The sequence below is a fragment of the Hemibagrus wyckioides genome, linkage group LG04 (assembly GCF_019097595.1).
Source record: "Hemibagrus wyckioides isolate EC202008001 linkage group LG04, SWU_Hwy_1.0, whole genome shotgun sequence".
NCBI classification, from domain to species: Eukaryota; Metazoa; Chordata; class Actinopteri; order Siluriformes; family Bagridae; genus Hemibagrus; species Hemibagrus wyckioides.
The window spans coordinates 12138700-12159453 of record NC_080713.1 but is presented as its reverse complement, the minus strand read 5'-3'; the positions used below and the strand labels follow the sequence as shown (position 1 = coordinate 12159453).

Sequence of the window (20754 nt, the reverse complement as noted above, 5' to 3'; positions counted from 1 at the left end):
TATACACTTGGATATAAACATTTTCAGTGGAGAAGAAAGAGTGCACCAAAATCTTGTTTTATAGTAAATAATCTGAATTTGATAAGATAAGATAAGATAAGATAAGATAAGATAAGATAAGATAAGATAAGATAAGATAAGATAAGATAAAACTTTATTGATCCCACATTGGGGAAATTCAAAATGTAATAAATTGATGTAATAAATTTCCTCAAAAATGGCAAAGTGTAAGTGTACACAGTGTGCATATAATGTACAGAACCACTTCTACTGTAAGACAGAAATGGGTATGACACGTCAAAAATATGCGTGTGATACTTGTTCCACGCTTAAACAAGGTGCATAATTTTTGCACAGAGGTTCAGGTTATGTTTTTAAGGTGTAGCTAAATGGAAATTTTTGACAAAATCTGTCAATGCTGTTCAGAAAGCCTCTGTGCATGTTATTTTATTTGGCATAGCTTCTGTCATTCAAAACCACCATCTTACCTAACCAAATAACACATAAAAGTTATCTAAAGGGTGGTCCCGAGTACCAGTCTTCTGAATTTCCTAGATTAGCGAATACATCTGAATTCATGAGCAGGGTTGGATTTATTTTATTTTTTTTGTGCTTTGTGTGACAAAGCACAAATCAGGTCAACCGCAGAAATGTATTACTTAATCAGAGGCAATCGGTCTGTTTTATGTCTTTTAAAAATGAAATCACTAAGAATTTTACAATTCGACTTGGAAACCAGACTGACAGAGGCCAGTCTCTGGCAATCCAACTAAAATGGATGTGGCTTTTTAAACCTACAAGTGTAAAAGAAGATAGGAGAAAGAAGAAAATTTATAATGGCAATTCAGGGACGTTTGACCAACCCCAGAAAAATGTTTTCCTGGCAAATTCCAGGGATGAATGAACGAGCACGGGGCCAGTTCAGGGTGTGGACCATAAATGTAATATGGTGAAATAACGCAGTGACTGCACGAGAATCCGATCGTACAGCAGAGGAACCCAAAAGGACAATTACAAAACTAATTTCATTCTGACTCTTTGTCGGCTTTGTAACGGTCTCTCACTATAACAGTAAACATTTCTGTGTGGAAGCATGCTTTCTGCAAACATGTCGATTTCTAGATGGTTCTGCTACCCCCTGGGGTTAGCATTTCACCGCGATCCTCCAAACTCTCACCTTGTATCGAGAAAAAATTGATTACACTGCTGGTCTTATGAGTCATGTGACCGGCGGGGGGAGGGTTTAAAGATGACTGGAAGCCATCTTGGCAGTTCGCTGTAGAGCCCTAAAATATCACACAGGCCTAACTCTTAACACTTCGGAAACAATAAATATCGAGTGTCGTGGAGTCTCAGCTATATTTGGTGAGTAGACTTAAGTTAACGTAAATGGAAAACGTGGTTGTCCTTTGTTAATAGCAGAGTCGAGGGTATTTGAAGGCATTTATGTTCCAACGTTTTCTGTTCCGGCCTTCGGTGGAGGTTGTTGTTGCTGCTGTCTGGTGTCGGGGTCTTCTTGGTCAATTTAACTCGGCAGTAAACTGGTCCCCAGTGCGCTCCAGTAAACCACAGATGATTATCCCGATTGTCTAAACTAAAGATTTATGGCGATGGAAATCTTAAACACTCCTTCCGGCTGGTTTGTAAAACTTTAATAATCGCACATTTGTTGTTTAGTTAAGAAGGCCAGCACACGCCCGCAGAGACAGCTAGCTGGTTATTAAGTAGCATAATGTGAGCTAGCTTCTCGCAAACAAGCAGTTTGTTTATTTTTGCTTCAGTGGCTCCACTAACCATGTAGAAATTTTCGGCTTGGTCAAACTAAACGATCTGAACAGCAGGTTAATCGGGTAAACTTAAAAATGGGGTAAAAATGGACGCATTATTTGGAACAGCATTGGCTCCCGTACTGTGTGTTAATCTACGAAGGTAGACCTGCTGTGTACGGTATTGTTTTGTAGTGGCTATATTGCTAGCTAGGTAATCTAATCTAGTCTGTTTTGGACATTTGCATTTGTAACATGCTGAATCAAAATGCTAAAACTCCAACTGAAGGTGGTTGTTTTTGTAAATCACCAAACGCCTATAAGTATCCTTTATAATATTTACCCCAGTAACGTTAGTTAGTGTGGTGCCGGGTAGTTAGCCTACCGGCTAACGTAACTAGCTGATTAACCAAATGGCCTTGCTGGCTAATCTTAGCGCAATATTGCTGCATTCGATTTGCTTCGTAAGTGCGAAGTTGGATATTCGAGAGGAGGGGGCATTTTCTTTGGCCTTTTCTTTGGCAGCCTCGAGTCTGGCACTGCACTGTCCACCTGGTGTCCCCTATTATCAAATGTAACGAAGCCCAAACATGCCCAGCGATGGCTAGTCTTGCTGTGATGGTCCAGTCTGATGCTTGCTGTTAATTGGTATAGTTGTTTCAGGTTATGATTCTAGCTGTGTAAATACTTCACTTACAGTTATTCCTGTGCTAGTCTAAATACTAACCTCTATGTGAACCCGTGGTCTGCTTATTTGCCAGCTTTTTGATTTCTCATGATTGTCAGGTTAAAAAATGACCATTGTAGCAAAGAGAATGAGCAGAGTTGGTGTGACCACTGACTTTCATTTATTATAAAGTTCAATTCAGTCTTTAATGTCATTCATGCTTTTATGTAACTTGTTTAATTTTACATCAATTAATCTCAGTTGTTGGAGGCTCTGGGTTGTTGATTTAAAGGTCTGGGTTTAAGACCCTGCACTGCCAACCCTCTCTGCTTAGGGACACCACATCATGGCTCACTCTGACCCCAACCTCCAAAGCTGGGATATACAAAGAAAGAGTTACAGCACAGTGGAATGTATATATGGCAAAAATAAATAAATAAAGGCTTCTTTATCCTCACCATCAGTCTGAATGCCCCTGGCTTATTTTAAATGTGTGATGAACTAATTTTTTTAATGAAGTTGAATAGTATATCTTCATATAACCAGTCAGGTAGAAAATGGTACTGCATGCAACACACTATGGTACGAAGAACCCCCAAAGTAAAAATTACTTTCTACAGAAAATGGATGCCTGTGGCCTTTTAGTTTTGGTAAATGACTGATTGTTGATAAAATAAATAAAAAAAAGTCCATATTAATGTTCCTATTTGAAGCTTTTGGTTTTGTTAAGGTGCTATTACACCCATACTCTGTGTAATACTGTGCTTGATTTCAGTGTAGATGTACTGTACTACCCAGTTAAAGACACTCTTCAGGTAATTGAAGTGTAGGTGGGTAAGGTATTGGGTGACTGATCTGAAGGTCATGAGCTTATGTTCCAGCACCATTGTTGGACCCCTGAGTAAGGTTGTTTAACCCTCAACTGCTCAGTTCTGAGTCCCTTTGTATATTAGTGCCAGTTAAATGAGGTAACTGTAAAAAAAAAAAAAAAAAATTCCTTAAGGAAGTGAAATTATGTCCTTGTGATTGCTGATATTCATTTTCAGGTATGCCTTATTGTCACTGCTATAAATTTTTTGCTTTTATTTGGTCAAATATAAAATTGAATGACATTTTGTAGAATATTCCATCTGTTGTAAAGGTTAATTCAACTTTGTGAACACTTTGTTCTTTGAAACACCATGAACCACATCTTTCTTTTATCCTAGGTTGAACACTTCAAATCATCGAATTAAGAAATTTGAGAGGAAGACGAGTGGATGCATCAAAATTTAACTAGATGTCTGGCTGCTTAGCCTCTCTCTGGTTTGTGAGATTATAATTTTGAGAAACTGGGATATTTGTCAAGAGACTTCTAGTTAATTTGCTACTTTCAGAATTTGTGGATAATTACTTGGGTGGTTTTTTGCATTGAGATGTTTTACAAAAGACATATATTGAACAAGTTGTAAAATATATTTGCTTGAACTTTGTTTGGACTGTGGTAAGGACATCGTAAATTCAACAAAAGGGTATACGTCCCAATCCCTTTGGTCACTTTTTTTTTGGACGAAAGACCTAAACAGACATGAGTACAGCCAGAACAGAGAACCCAGTCATTCTGGGCTTGACAAACCAAAATGGCCAAAAGAGAGGCTCTGCAAAGCCAACAGGGGGACCTGGTGGGGGTGGAGGGGGACCTCAAACAACACAGCCCACCCAGATTAAAGCTTCCAGCACAGTCAACAATGGCAACTCCCTGCCTGTGCCCACAGCAAACACGGTCATCAAGTAAGTATTGATTTCAGGAGCATCAGTTGTACTGATGTGCAGTGGGGATCTAATTATTCTTTTATGATATGGGGTATTTTGCTATAGGGGTGTTTCTTCGAATGTTTCTCAGTGTCTATAAATACAAACAATAAAATGTCATTTCTGCATTTCAGACCTGGGGATGACTGGAAAAAGAATTTAAAGCTTCCCCCAAAGGATATGCGCATGAAAACTTCTGTAAGTTCTTTAAAAACGTTGTGCACAAAGAAAGGGTTATACAGGCATTTGCTTATCTGCTTTCTTATCTTTATGAACATGCAGGATGTAACTGCTACCAAAGGGAATGAATTTGAAGATTACTGCCTGAAGCGGGAGTTGTTAATGGGCATCTTTGAAATGGGCTGGGAAAAACCATCACCTATCCAGGTATGTCTTTAGGAGTTAAAGACTTATCTTCTACTTTAAGTCGGCACTTTACTTTATAATGCAGTGAGATACAGTAACAGTTTCCTCTTTGTCCAAAAAATGTTCATAGTGCATCATAGTTGCTGGCATTAGCATTAATTACTTGGTAACTAGGTCAACAGTGCATGCAAAACTGAAGTTTTAGTTAAAATAATCCAGCAAGTTATTGGGTAACTAAGCAAATTACAGTGAAACCTTGACTTACGAGTGACTCAACTTACGAGTTTTCCGAGATACGAGCCGTCGCTCTGTCGATTTTTTGCTTTAAGGTACGAGCCGAGATCTGAGTTGCGGGCGAGCTTACGCCACCCAGCGAGCGGTCAGTTCACGTGGTTATCTCTCCAAGTCCAAACATTTTGAAAGGGAGGAAGAAACGAACCTCCTTGGATAGGTTTTTATTGAAACACCCTGCAAGTGAAAGCGAGGAAAGTGTGGCAAAAAAGGCAAAAGTCAGTGAAGAAGATGATTGAAGTGAAGTGAAAAAAAAGTAGCAATTAAGTTTTTAGCGATAGTGTAGCATAGTGTGCAAGTTAAATTTAGCAATTAATTGTAGCATTAAGTGTGTAGCGAATAAGTTAAGTGATGGAGCACGAAATGAAAAACTCCGCCCCCCTCCTCCACCAATCTCCTCCCCCTCTGCCAGCATCATCTGATCTTCAAGGTAAATACAATTAATAAAACCAGTTTATTTCTTTACACTCTCTATTATGTATTATTGTTTTATACATTATTTGTTATTTATAAAGTACAGTTTCTTAGTTAAAAACACGTAACAACAAAAATTGGTGTGGGTTTTGGGGGGCTGGAACGGATTAATAGCATTTCAATTTGTTTTAATGGAGAAATTTGATATACGAGCAAATTGAGTTACGAGCTCGGTCACAGAACGAATTAAACTCATAAGTCAAGGTATTACTGTGTTCTAAAATTGAAATAAATTGTATAAATGCATTTTTGCTTTGCTTTTATAAACGCATGCATTTTCTTTGCTTTAATCAGCTGCTCAGAAGTCAAACATCACAGGATTTTAAGGTTCATATAAGGCTGCAATATTGTTTTCAAGGTACTGTTTTGTCTGTCCTCTGTAGGAGGAGAGCATTCCCATTGCTTTGTCTGGGAGGGACATTCTGGCTAGAGCCAAGAATGGCACAGGAAAGAGTGGTGCCTACCTCATTCCCTTACTTGAACGTATTGATCTGAAGAAAGACTGCATACAAGGTAGAAGAGCATGCCTTCGAACGTCTAGTCTTTAAACCTGCTTGTTTAACTTGCTGACTTCCTCATTTCTAATGGGGACCTTTCTTCCGCCTTCTCTCTTCAGCACTGGTCATTGTCCCCACCAGAGAACTGGCTCTGCAGGTGAGCCAGATCTGCATCCAGGTCAGCAAACACATGGGTGGGGTTAAGGTCATGGCAACCACAGGAGGAACCAACCTGCGTGATGACATTATGCGGCTTGATGAGACCGGTGTGTCTTAAATATACAGGCCGTTTTGGACTTCATTTGTTAAGCTGTAAAGGTCTTTCAATAAATGTCTTGCATCTAACCTAATTTTTTCCCCCCACCTGTAGTGCATGTTGTTATTGCCACTCCTGGGAGAGTGTTGGATCTCATCAAAAAAGGTGTAGCCAAAGTTGGCCAGGTACAGATGATCGTGTTGGATGAAGTGAGTATTAGAGAAGTATCAAGTTTTCATTAGGATAGACCCAGAACTCTTAGTTTAATCACTTATTGCATTGATTCTAATGGGATCTTTGTTGCAAAGGTCAAGAGGGTGGGCAGTTAAATACACTTAAACATGTTGTTTTTAAAAGCTATTGGTCAAAAGCTGAAATGCCAAGGGCACTTGTGGTATGTCTTGGCCATCAGTGTTGTGCAAAAGGCCTGGTAATCTTAAGCAAATACAGAAAAGGGCAAGGCTGTAGTGCTTTTCACACATCATTTGTGCTTTACATTAATGTGCTCTGATGCTTTTGTTTTTGACAGTTCAATATTAGTTTTCCTGGTAATGAAAATGTGACTGAAGGGCTGAAAATATAGTCTACAAACCAAATATACATTTATATAGCTAATTTCGGCTATATTTGAATAATTCCACGAGTGACTGTGCCCAAAGGTTTATATAAAATCTAGAACTATAAAACACCATTAGAAATAATCCAGAAGCAAGAAATCTCATAGGCAGGGTTTGTATGCTTTAAAAGTTTGGTCCTATAAAATTAGTTTTCATTGTCCCACATTTAATGCAGCAATACATCAGTGCCTGACTGTAATACCTTGTTTACATAAAGTAGTTTCAGTGTACCAGTGAATTATGCTACAGTGTAAAGCAATACATTCCCAATGTTGTGCTTTTCAGATTCAACTAGTGGCTCAAATAATTGCCCCATTAATTTCCATGCACGTCTTATTGTCTTGTTTGGTTGTGTAGGCAGACAAGCTCCTGTCTCAGGACTTTGTGCAGATGATGGAGGAAATTTTAAGCTTCTTGCCCAAGCAAAGGCAAATTCTGCTGTATTCTGCAACTTTCCCACTAAGTGTACAAAAGTTCATGGTAAGCTTGATCTATGTAGTTGAATGTAATTATCCTGTCTGCATTTGCAAAATGTTGTCCTAACAGTCAAGGTTATGAAAGTCAGACACCTACCATGAATTCATTACTTCAACTAGAAATCTTAATTTTTAAGGGATGTAATCTGAATATAAGAATTTATGTACTTTATATCAATATAAGGAGAACCTTTTCTGTTCAGCATGATGCAACTTGATTTTAACTTGCTTTTTGATCTTGCTAATGTTCATAATATTTACTAGAGCACTAAATGTTGTATAAGACTGTTGTATTTGTGATGGTTTTTCTGATATATATATATATATATATATATATATATATATATATATATATATATATATATATATATATATATATATATATATATAAATATATATATATATATATATATATATATATTTATATTTACAATATAACACTATGTAACTTGAATTGGGTTGTAAATGGGTTTTTACATAATTTTAAATTAAATTTATGAATTGTATAAAACTGCTGTACATTTCCAGTTGTCTGAATTTGCCCCCTTGTATCCTATGTATCCTTGTTGCTAGCAATAGCTATTTTCCATTTTCCTATAACCAATAATACTGTCTGTACTTTGTTGCCGATTGTTGATTTGTCTTTTTGTCCTATCCAGAATTCTCATCTGCAGAAGCCTTATGAGATAAACCTTATGGAGGAGCTGACCCTGAAAGGTGTAACCCAATATTATGCATATGTGACTGAAAGGCAGAAAGTCCATTGCCTTAATACTCTTTTCTCTAGGGTAAGTTTCTGTATGCAGACATGCAAATTAACTTGCATATATATCTGTAAGGAGACTTTTTTTCTGACTTTTTCTCCTACCTTATTGTTTAGCTTCAGATTAATCAGTCTATAATCTTCTGCAACTCATCCCAACGGGTGGAGCTCCTGGCCAAGAAAATCTCCCAACTGGGTTATTCCTGTTTCTACATTCATGCCAAGATGAGACAGGTAAGCATATGCATCTCTCTGCTACTGATGTACAAACATGGATTAAATTCTGGGATATTTTCATTGGAAATGCTTTTGTGCTGATTTTCTGTTCAGCGGTGCAAAATTCAAATATGCAGCTTACCCATAAACAAAACTGGTTTTATACTGTATTTTCACAGTATTACTATACCACAGTCCCATCCCACTTTACCCCAATGCTAGCTGTGGATTGTCCCCTTGTAATGGTAACAATGTAGCATATTATGGTTGGCAAAGTTCTTGATCTCCCCTTCAAAATATGTGGCTTAGATGCTGATGTGATTTCATGAGTAATGATTATACTAGCCTTTACAGCATCATTCAGATCACACTGTTGCTGTTTGAGAGCTGCATCTATCTGTAGCTGGCCAGTATGCTGGTGTGTGATTGGATTTGCAGTGAATTTAAATGTTAAATTGTTTAAGTACAGTCCTGTGAGCAAATTAAACAATTGGGTTTGTGTTTGATTCCCATACAAATGAGATCTTTCTGCTGGAACATTCAGCATTCAGAATCCACCCTATTACTCTTGGACAAAGACTCCGCAGAAAGGGAAACTGCCAAAAAATGGAGAGGCTCTCTAGCGGATTAACTTTTAACTAGATCTATACATCAATAAAAGGCATGGTGTGTAAATCGGGGACTGTTTATGCAAGGGCCAAACCAGACAATCAGGCCTGTCCATTGTTTAAGAGCAATGCACAATTGTCCATTTTGTGTAAACATGTGTACCCTATGAAAGCTTTGTCTTGATTTTAAGAACATGTGGGGTTTGTAGGGAGTGTGGTATTGAACCTACCAGTCCACTTGGTAATGAAGTTAAAAAGAACATCTTATGGATCATTCTTGTAATTTGTTTGTCCCAGGCCACTGGGCTAGTGATTTGTCCACCCATGCCTTATGTACAGTGGTGGTGATGAAATAGGAGGTGGGGACAGTTGATGTTGGGCCAGGTGTAATTGCAGCATTATCCTTAATGTGACCTTGGACCATGTTTGGACCATTAAACAATGACACACTTTCACATTTTACATCCACCACCCCCTTCTCCTGTTCAAGATGCTTATGTAAGATTGAAAACCTCCGAAAAACCAAACTTTTGTTTTTCTGAGGTTTGAGTAGTACTTCATAATGTAGAATCTTAATATTCATTCAGAAACAACTTTATGTATAAACCTTATCTTATAGAGCTTAAATTTCTGCTCTTTCCTTCCTTACAGGAGCACAGGAATCGTGTGTTCCATGATTTCAGAAATGGTTTGTGCCGAAATCTTGTCTGCACAGGTACGTGCCTCAGTTTTTGCTGGCTTGCTTGGATAATACATGTTTACATCTTATTGTATTCTCATAATGTATATTTTTAAAATTCAGATTTGTTTACGAGAGGAATTGACATTCAGGCTGTGAATGTGGTGATCAACTTTGATTTTCCCAAACTTGGGGAGACGTATCTTCATCGTATTGGCAGATCTGGTAAGTGGGAGAGGTGATCATATAAGTGTTTGTAAAGACACACACACACACCAGTAAAATAATAGAAAAATAAGTTTCTTTGCCATTCTTCCTACCAAAAAAATTAATTTATTAAATGAAATTAATGTTTAATTCAACGTAAATTAGGAACACAGCTTTTTTTTAAATGGTTAAACTACTTATGTTCTCCTGTCTTGAAACTAGCTAGTGATGACAGCTACAATAATGCGGGTGAACGTGCTTTTTCTGTTTGAAGATCTTTTAATACATTCCACAAAAATTGAAGCCCTTTACCAAACAAAACTTAAATACTGCTAGAAATGGAGCTGTCAATTTATTTTGCAATCCAAATTTTCATTTTGCAAATTATGTAAGTCAGCATTCTTTTGCCAAATTAAGCTTGCCAAACAGCCACCATGTAAAGATGTGAGGCAAGTATTTTTATAGTACATGAAAAGGTTTTTTTCTGTTTGTGACTAACAAGGAGGATGAGTTTCTGCTTGAGCTTGGTTTGCAGATGGTCTTTTAATGTAAGAAATTACATCACATTCTTTAAGAAAACCGTTCATTTACACTTACAGCATTTTGCAGATGCCCTTCTCCAGAGCGATGTTCATTGAGACTACAAAGCACTTTTGTACATGTTGACACTAGTTCAAAATGTTGGACAGTATACCATGAGTCTAAAACTCTGATAGTGTAGCACAATTACTTGGACCAGACAAGCAGTGCTAGAGGATTTGATGGACCATGGTGCAGTGCAGAGGGTGATGAGAACTTTTGAGGTAAGAGGGCACTATTTTTGGCTTTGTAGACATGCAGCAGTGTTATAAATCTAATATGTACAGCTATCGGAAGCCAGTGGAGGGATCACAGCAGTGGGGTGTTGTGGAAGAACTTTGGAAGGTTGAAAATGAGTCATGTTACTGCATTTTGGAACATTTGCAGATATAAAATTGTGCTTCAGGTAGAGGGGGGGGGCGATTGCTGAATCCTTCTGATGTTGTAAAAGAGATACTGGCATGTCAAAGTAGCTGTGTGTGTGGAAAAGGACAGTTCGTTATCCATGGATACACCAAGGTTGCAAGCAGTGGCCAAATGGGAGAGCAGTGAGTTGTCCAGTGAGTTTGCATGATGCTGACCTGGGGATAAATCACCTGGCATCAGCAGTTCAGTTTTGCTGGCATAGAGTTTTAGCAGATGAGGCATCATCTATGATATGCCTGCCAGACATACTGAGATCTGAGAAGCTGTTTTATCTAAAGGAAGGAAAGGATAAGCCATCAGCCTAGCAGTGGTAAGAAAACCCATGTGAGGATGTAACTTTGCCAGGAGACTAAGTATAACGTGGAAAGAGGTCCAAGTACCAAGCCTTGTAGGACACCAGTGAAGAATCTGTGGTGCAGATGTTGATCCCCTCCATGTTACCTGATATGAGTGACCTCCCAGGTAGGAAGCAAACCATTGACATGCTGCTCTATGAATTCCACGACTCTTGAGGGTGGACAAGTCTTGTGTTTGCTGGAGTCAAGTGCTGCTGAAAGGTTGAGGAGGGTGAGGATTTTCAATGACTGCCAATTGGACAATTTCTGTGCAGGCTAGACTGGTTGGGACCTTTTGAGGTTGTTCTGTGGGAGATTGATTGTACACAGTGTGTTCAGGTATAATAAAGAGAAGTCTTACCTGACTCTAGTTTCTGATGTCTGAGGGATCCAGAGCAAGTTTTATTCCTTCCTTTTTCTTAATTTGCTAACATGTCACACAGCTATCTTGATTCCTGCTCTTGGCATAGTTTCTTGTTAATTTGTTTGGTGTAAATAAAACTGAACTGCTGTTTGCTTGGATGCTACACTTGCTGGGACAAGATTTTTGTGGTTATAAATTCCAGTTTGGTCTTAAGTTTAACATTGTTACCAGAGTCACTTCCCTGCTGGGCAGTGATCAGTAAACCCTGATCTCATGAAGTGCCACTCTTGTACTACATTGTGCAGTCAGTATAGCCCAAAAGGTGCTATCTTGATAAAACCACTACTAGACTTCCTTTTGTTTTGTGTTTTTTTTTTGTTCTCAATCCCCTGGACCTGGAGAACACGTATTTTCTTTGTGTTCTGATGCTTTCAGACAAATCCTCATCTAACAGTTGAGTGCTGCTGTAGTGTCTTTGTATGGTTGAGCTGCTATTGATTGATGCAGTCTTCAGCAGCCACTGTGGGTGTGACTGGAATATAGATTCTGGGGTAAGGCTAGGCTACTAAAAGATATTTAGACTAGTCTTGAAGCCACTCCAGTGTGTTGGCTATAAGCTTTTGGCCACTGATGTGCTTAAAGATTTGAGGCTTAAGCACCTCTCTGAGGGAGAGGTGCTATTTCCCCAGTCGTGGCTTCTCTCCACTGCCTTTCTGTCAAATTTAGAATACAGCAGGGGATTTTTTTTTTTTTGCATGTGTTTAAATGCCTACATCAGCTGTTCAGGAGCTAGATCTCAGATCACGTAGTTCAGATCCACAGTTCTTTGCTAGTCTGTTACTTTTAACTGTTCTTTGCTCTCTCTTGAGATCAGGTGGTGTCCCATGCTTTTTGTCTATGCTACGAAACAGCCTTGCTATCTGTCCATTGTGTAGTCTTGGCAAGTTTACAGTTTAGTTTTGTCATAACTTGGCCAATTTCCACTTCTGTCTGCCTCTGCTAAGCAACCTTACAATATCTCAAATTGCATGTATTGTTTTAAACCATTGTTGAATATTAGCATTAACTGGTTTGAATTTTAAAAAGCCCCCATGTTGCCTTCAAACTTTCTGAAAAACCTGTTTTACATACGAGTTTTCTGGAATTTCTAGATATACTTTTGCTTGCATAGGAGCACTGGCTCTCCTAATAACTCAAATGGGTAACTCATGAGTGCTGACTTCTCTATCTCCTCTGGGGGGAGGTGTATCTGGAGCTGTCAGATTTGTTGTGGAAAGCTCTGTGTGGGTGTTTGGGGAGGAGGCCTTGTGTGTGAGAAGGATAACAATTATGAACAAGGTTAACAATAAAGTATAACAAATATGAAGAACAAGAAGTTTTCAAAATGAATGAGTCCATGTTTGAGCTTTTGCTGTTCATTAGTACATGAAGTGAAGACAAACATTTCTGTGCTATATGTGGTAGGAAAAAATTCAGTGATGTTAAAATGGACTGCAATGTTTGCAAAAAATATTTCTGTTCTATGTGCAAAAAGACACTTCCACAGTACAATTGAAAATCGATAGCAACGTGGCTATGCATTGGTAACATTCTTTCATGTGCTGAGTGAAAAGCAAGAGAAAACTAGGCTACAGGGACTAAAGCAATCTAGAACCTGCTCTATAAACCAGTGTTTCCAACAGGTCTGAGGTTCTTGTAGGCTGGTCAGAGATCTACCCTCCAGCAGAAAAATAGTCTGTGACAAATAATGTGACTGCTATTTTAGTTTATTGAATCTCTATCAATTTCACATTTCAGATATTCTAGACATATCTGAATGCTTTCTTATAGTTCTGTTTTATGAAGAAAAGAGAGAAAAAAAACAGTGCTAAAAACCTGGTCAGAAAATTCAGATTTTGTTTCTCTTTTGAAAATTTGGGGGCTCATATTCCAGTGATTTAAGAGCAAGCCAGTGTGTCTTAGTAAAATGATGTGCTGTTGGGTGTTTGAATTGGAAAAATGTTCATAAACACTTCAGTTCAACAGAAGACTGTTGGTTACAGGCAGTTAGGAGGGATATCTGGTCTGAGGTATCTAGTGTTTGCAGTGCCCATTAGGTTTTAGCGAAGTGGTTAATCATAATGTAAATTAAGTTTGCATGTTAATTGGTTTTAGTTAGCTAGACTGCTTAATTTATATTGCTTATACAAACCTATGTAGCTTGTCTAAAATTGCATGAAATAAGCTGTCTATCCAGTGCTTGTTGTTGCCTCATCTTTTAATGGGGTGTTGCCTTTGCCACATTTGAGTAGCTAGCAAAACAGTTAATGACTCCTATCTGGGCAGCACATCAGCTTTGGTGCCACAACATCCTTAATGTAGTCATAACGCTTTGTCTTAAATGTGCCAACAAACAGCAAATTTATAAGGATCAACTGACTTGTATGACTGTTTCTCTCTAGTATAAACACATTCCCTTCACATAATACAAGTTTGTGTAATCTATGTCTGGCCATTACAGACTAGACCACCTTTTTAGGAATATTTAGTCACTGATAGGGTAGCAAGTCATAAGGATCTTCTAAATGAAAGTGTTTGGTATTTAGAAGCCAAAGAGATCTGATTGGTAATATTTTAGCTAATGTTTGTCTAGTTGCTAAGTGTAATTCTGATGGATTCTTCAGTCACATAAGTATAAAGTAGCCACAGGTTTGCTAGACTGTTGTTTTTTTTGTAACCATGTTTCTAACACAAATGGGTTTACAAATTTGGCTACATTCATTCTTCCCTAAGTTCTGACTAGTCTTTCTTGCCCATCACCATGCTTTAACTCATGTGGATGGTCTTATTCGGTGAGCTTTTTTGCCGGATATAACGTTTGTAGCTCAGTTAGGTTTTTGTCACAAGACCAATGAATCCTAAAAGTGCTCCGAGTCCTTGTAAGTGCCTGCCATTCTGATGGGCCACTATACAATAATACCCCGATTTATTATTTCTGAAAACCTTCATAAAATGGAACCTGTACTGTGTGTACATGTCCAGTGTAGATAATTAAAGCAAACAAGATGCACCTAATGTTAGTTTGGCTTAGTGAATATTTCCCCAAGTGAGATTTATTTTTCTTTAATTTTAATAGGTTTAAATAATTACTGTAATTTTAAAATGAATTAACTTTATTTTAATGGAAAATGTATAATAAACTGTGCACAAAGTTAAGACAGCATATTTTTCAGATCTGCTGTATATGATGTACAATTCTTTCATTCCATAGGCCGTTTTGGGCACTTGGGTCTGGCTATTAACCTGATCACATATGATGACCGCTTTAATCTGAAGGGCATTGAAGAGCAGCTCGGCACAGAGATCAAGCCCATTCCTAGCAGCATCGATAAGAGCCTGTATGTGGCTGAGTATCACAGTGAGAGTGCTGAGGAGGTCAAACTGTGAGCAAGAGAGGTAAGGCTAACCAAGTACAATATAAAATCTTACATTTATGCTGTGCTCCTTAGCAAAGTTAAAATATCTGTATTGCAGGGGCCAAACTGCAGGTTTTTAAAATTTGAGATTTGAAGATAACCTTCCTGTACAAAATTTGGTCTTATGTAAAAGCACCTTTTACAGTACTTGTAAATGTACAGTCTTGTACATTTAAGCTTTAAGTATGGTCAGGTGCAATATGATGAAAATGTACAAGTATTGCATAATAAGTCATGCCATTAGAATAAAAATATATTCAGAAACTGATCATTAAACACCTTGCTTTTAGTATTAGAGTTGTGTGGTATATACCTAATTTAAAGAGGAATTGTGGAAGGTTTTTTTTACTTGGTGAGTTCTAATTTTTCTTTATTTTTGCAGATCACCAAGCCCCCAGCCACTACCCCCACTTTTTCTTTTCATTTCTCCACATTTTTGTCCCTTCCCTTTATAATTTGTGTCTTCCTTTTTTGTGCCACCACGAGGAATTTCTTTGAAACAGGACAATACTGGAGGAAAAATGTCATGGCTCTTATAAGGACTGCTGTCATTTAACATTCTGGAGATTCTAAAGCACTTGAGAGAAGGGTAGAAGAGGATGATGGAAGCTAATTATCCTATTTATTTGAGAAAATGTGACTACTTTCCACCTACTTGAACATCACCCACTGGCCCTCAGACCCAGCTTTTCCATCTAGTGCCGCTTTTTCATGTATTTGGTTATTTGTATGAAGTGCCTTAACAAGCAGTTGAACTTTGTTCAAAGTAATAATATTTTTCCCAGTTCATGCACTTCTCATTGGTCACGCCGGCTATTGTTACCTTTCATTTACTTTTAATTTTTACTTTTGTTTTCAGACGAAATCATTACACATCCCCTGGTGCTTTTTTTGAGGAATAGACCAAGCAGATTTTGTGGAGGGAAAGGGCTGCCTCCAATACATATGTAATGTGTGCAAGAGTGGCCTTTCCTCTCAGACCTGGGTATTGATTATGATTTTTGGTGATGAAAGTGGGACTTAATGTTTTCTCAGCATCGTTCACGTGCCCCTAAATGGCTCAAGTGGCGTTTTTTCATTTGTTGTCATGAAACACGTGCTTCTAGAGACTGACTCTCTCCCTTTTTCTTCAGTGCTCCAACTCAAGAGACTTGCTCAGAGACTTATGCCAGCCTTTTCCTCCTGCTGTGACTTCCTCTGCCTGATAAAAGTGGAAATATTGGAACTTATTTTCCCTCCCCATTTTTGTTCCATTGCAGTTTTCCTTCATTTTGGGTGGCTACACATTGTCATAGATGTGCCATTGAAATCTATTTTGGCACAATGTAAACTTTGTAAATACTTTCATTTCATTTTTAATGGATCTTTTATAAAACAAGCTAAAAGGCTGGAGGGTTATGTAAAACATCAAAGATGCAGGATTCCAGCAGCACTGGATGGCTTCTTTTCTTTTCTTTTCCTGCTTCTTTAAAGCCGTCACCTTTATGGTGATAAATGGTAAAAACGGACAAGGCTTAAAACTTGAAGTGATGTCAGATCTTTTGTTATAAAATTGGACTTCAGATTTATTTATTTTTGGAAGTATTGCCCAAGTTTATTTACTGTGCACAAAATGTCCTTGAACAGTTCAAACCATTTTTAGTTAAACTTCTTCCAGTGGTGTTAGCACCTCATCTTGATGTTAGTAGCTTGACTAGATTATCTGCTCTCCAGCCTTTTCTTGTTCCACTGACTTACAAAGCACTCGTTGGGTCCCTGTTCATGGTGACTCACATATGAGAGAAAATATTGCATCATGTAGTAATGCTTGTTGCTGCAGTGCAGCTTTAATTGGCAATCTATGGGGTGGGTGGGTTCAACCTGCAAATGGTATGAAACTGTTACACTGATTGTTCACTGCCATTGGCACTGGTACATGATGCTTTCAGCTAGAGGGGGAAAAAGTGCTTTGAGGGGGAAGATGTGAAAACAAATGCAGAGTCCCAAAAAAAAAAATCAGGAATTGACAAATGTAGCTCTTAACAAAATTTTTTTTATTTTTTTTTTTTTATAAATCTGATTTTCTCTAACTGCAGAGCTTAAACAAGAAATGGTTACCTATTGGACCTGCACTAAAATTGGGACTTATGTTTAGGGACTGGGCAAAAAGACTGCACAATAGCCCACTAGGGGCTGAAGTGTTCAGAGGTGTTTAGGGGTGGAGGAGTAAAATGAAAATGGGAGAACATAATGGGTGCTGATAACCAAATGTTTGTTCTTTTTCTCTATTGAGAGGTTTTAATGACCCTCCTTTAACACTAAAAAAAAATTCAGCATTTTTGTGGTTTGTTATGAGACTTGGATTCGAGTTCCCATTTGAAGGCTAAGGGAACTTGCTGGGTTGGGGTTCTTGCAGGGTTGGGGGGAAAATTGTGAATGGGGAATAAGTGGTATTTGTATCCCAGTGGTCAGTGACTGCAGACAGCATCAGGTTGTCTGCATGACCGAGCCATTGGGAATTCCCAGTAAATAAGTAATCAAAAATGAGACGTGGGTTTTTTTTTTTTTTTTGTGGCTCAAACTTTGTCTACTGTGGGATGTTGCAAAAGTCTGTGGGGTTGCTAAAACAGGACGGTCACAAATGTACAATAGAAGGATGGTGATTTCTGGAAAATTGCAGCAACCTATAGTGGCATGGTTTGACGCCAGACTTTTATTCTCTCCTCTACAGTGGCCTCATATATACACACAGATGTGTTTTATTAAAATTGAACATGTGCTAATTTTTTGGGGGGGGGGGTGGACAAATACACTACCTGTGTGGCTTTAGGTGAGAGAATGAAAGTCCTGCAAGGTTTTGGCAGCTGCCTTGCATTTTTTACTTTTGGGTAACTCTTTGCTCTGGAGAACACAGCGCATTCCCCTTGAGTGTTTGAATGCATGGTCAACTGTTTGAACTGCTGTTTGTTGCTGGGATGTGCTGTGGTCTTCATGGTTGTCCTTGAAGATTGAGCTGGGGTACGTCTCACCATATCAATTGGAATCCTTACAACTGTGCGTTCAAAAATCTCCAGCTCAGTTTTCAGGGTTTTTTTTTTTTTTTTTCCTGGGTTGGTTGGGACCCAGTGGGTGGGTTGGGAGAGGAATTGCTGCCCAAAGGAATCTTTACTTTTGTTCTAGCAAAGGGATTCTAGGTGTACCTGAGGATTGTTATGGTAAAACTTTGTTGTCTTTCAGGAACCAGATTGCACCTGACAAAATACCGTAGGACTGGGTTGGGATTGACAATGTCATTTGTTGGGATAAAGCAAGGACCATTGCAGTCCTCCAATCTAGTGATGTTTGGTTACTGTCAGACTGTTAAACAAAAGTAAAGATGACTTGGCTTGGTGGGGTGGGAGGGTAGGGACAGTTTAATTGGGAAATGGAACAAAATTGTAAAGCCACAAATTGGAGTAACAAGGGTTGGAAAATTTGTTGCAAAAAAATACCCTGAATATTTTTGTTTCTACTATTTAATGAATTAAGACTAATTGACAACCAAAAATAATTCTTTCCTTTTTTTTTTTTTTTAGTTTTTTTAATTGGCAGTTTTGGCAGTGATGCTTGTTATATAAATTAAATATGGTGAATCTGGTTAATTGGAAAATTTGTTTTGAATAAAGCTCACTGAAATTCACTCTTTGTTAATGTGCTGAATGTGTATGTTGCATCTAGTGTCATCATAAATATCTGGTGGACTTTGCCATGTTGTTCAAGATGAGCTGTGACTTGAATCAGTGTAGACCTATGCAAGTCAATGAATGATTGATTTATTAATTTTTTCCTCCTGAGCTTGAAAATCTTAAGTCTGGAATCATATTGACCAGACAGTTACATTCTCATTCTGATTCTCATTTAAACAATACACCATTCCATGTGCTCAAATGAACATCGTAAAACAATGAAAGGCTTTTTACCTGGTTAGCTATATAGTGGTATAAATTACCTTTTGGAGTAAATGAGCAGAGTACATTTAGATAAGCTTGTGTGCCAAATGTCAAAAGCTGTGACTCTAGCTGCTATTCCAATAAATTTAATTCTAGCTTTACGCTCCCTTATGGGACCCACAATTCATGTTGCCAAATCATCAGGAACAAAATGATGACTGAAAACCCCCCACAAAATCGGTTACATTAATAACTGGCAGCAGTAACAAAGGTTTTGGCGGTGGTCATAATGACTATTCTAGTCTACGAATGGCCAAAAAGTCCCCGTCCTTGCATTATGTACTGGTGCAACTGTAGTAACAAAGGCTACTGGTTGTAGGAGTTCAAGGGCATCAATGGGAGAATGTTATTGCATATTTAGTTGCTGTGTAGTCTACCCTGAGGAACATCATGCAGTTTATTGATTGATCATACCCTAAATAGATAATTTATGGACACCTGACCACCACACCCATATGCAACAGGTTTTCCCCAAACTGTTGCTACTGTTGCCTTTTCACTGGACCTCAATGCCTGAACTCGCTAAGTCTTGTGTAGCTGAAAAAGCAAATTTTGTTATTCTACAATCTAGTAGAAAACCTTCCCTGAAGAGGGACCAAATCTGGAGTGGGATGTTGAACAAGCACAAGTAGGGTTCCATAGTATAAAATGCATAACTCACAATTGTGTGTATATGCACTTGATGCACTTGGGTATAGTTACCAGGGATTAGTTTCAACATTATAGGTTGTTAAGGTAAATCAGAATGTGCATACAGCTTTATTAGCTCATTGCTTTTTTTTAAATTGCATAATATGTACAAGTGGCACATTAAAGCTGTCCTGGATGCAATGTTTTATTGAGCACACACCAGATGGCCTATTATTACCCGAGTTCATAACACTAGGGATTTGTTTGAGAGTGAAACTAACCACTATAATTAATAGAAGATTCAATTAAATCACTATAAGAAAATTGTATCCGTCTAATCTAACCTAAATGAGTACTCAAATGAAGAAAAGCCTATCCATAAATATTTAAGATGCCTGCGGCTAAAGTTTATGCCTACATTAGACCATTTCCTTCAAAACATAAATACTGGACTTTTTTTCCCCCTCTGCTTTGTTAAAGATTGACTGATTGTTTTTAAAGCTTTTGAATAGATCTCTCTATTGTCTGTAATGTTATGAAATACTGGATAACTCCATCTTACTGAATTTGTTTCCCTTGGTCAAAGTGGTTTGTAGCTGGATCCTCTCCCACTAAAATCACTGACTTGCTTAAAAATTTTGAAATTACTGTTTATGCCTCTGCCATGAGATGGCACTTTGGGAACAAAAAGCACTAGACTTGCTGTCAGCAGATACATTTTTCTTGTATTTCAAGCAAAAGCTGTCATCATAGCTGTCTAGGTTCTATTAGTTTTGAGATGACATGATATCACTGCTGTTTTGGCCAGACTAGATTTTTGTTTACATACGTTAAATGGGTTCACACCCGCTGCCTAAGTTTTGAAGAGATTTCTGATTTTCTGTGGTTTTCAGGGCTTGTCATGCATTAACACAAATCAAAGGAGAAGGCTAGTAATAATGACAGCCCACAGGAATGCCAAAGAAGACGTATTGATAAAATTAGTTAGGTTTATTTAAATAATTTCCCCTGCGATCAATAAAGTTCTTTGAATCTTGAATCTTATTTTTATTAATTTTTTTGGGTGTGGATCCATACACACTGCTAGAGTAGAGTAATGATCTGGATATCCTACCTTTTTACATTCTCAATCATCTTGTCATATTTGGTGTGTAGCTTGAGTGCCTACATGCACTATTTTGTAATTTTCAATTATATGTTTGATAAGATGCCATGTAAAGTTTTTGAAAATACTTCTTTACTTACCAACGAATGCGACTCTGGACAAAAAATTGTGATAAATGCACTTTTCATTTGAGAAAATACCGTACTGTGACCGGCACA

The 20754-nt window shown here is 38.0% G+C and overlaps 1 protein-coding gene across 1 annotated transcript; it reads left to right on the top strand.

Annotated features, from left to right (window-relative positions):
• Positions 1–1233: 1233 nt before the first annotated feature.
• Positions 1234–20644, top strand: ddx6 (DEAD (Asp-Glu-Ala-Asp) box helicase 6). Its single transcript, XM_058387968.1, has 14 exons — positions 1234–1365; positions 3642–4203; positions 4359–4422; positions 4507–4611; positions 5739–5868; positions 5972–6118; positions 6223–6317; positions 7083–7205; positions 7861–7989; positions 8082–8198; positions 9440–9503; positions 9591–9692; positions 14629–14813; positions 15216–20644. The coding sequence occupies exons 2-13, from the start codon at positions 4001–4003 to the stop codon at positions 14802–14804; spliced, it is 1455 nt and encodes a 484-aa protein (XP_058243951.1). The 5' UTR covers positions 1234–1365; positions 3642–4000; the 3' UTR covers positions 14805–14813; positions 15216–20644.
• The last annotated feature ends 110 nt before the right edge of the window (positions 20645–20754 follow it).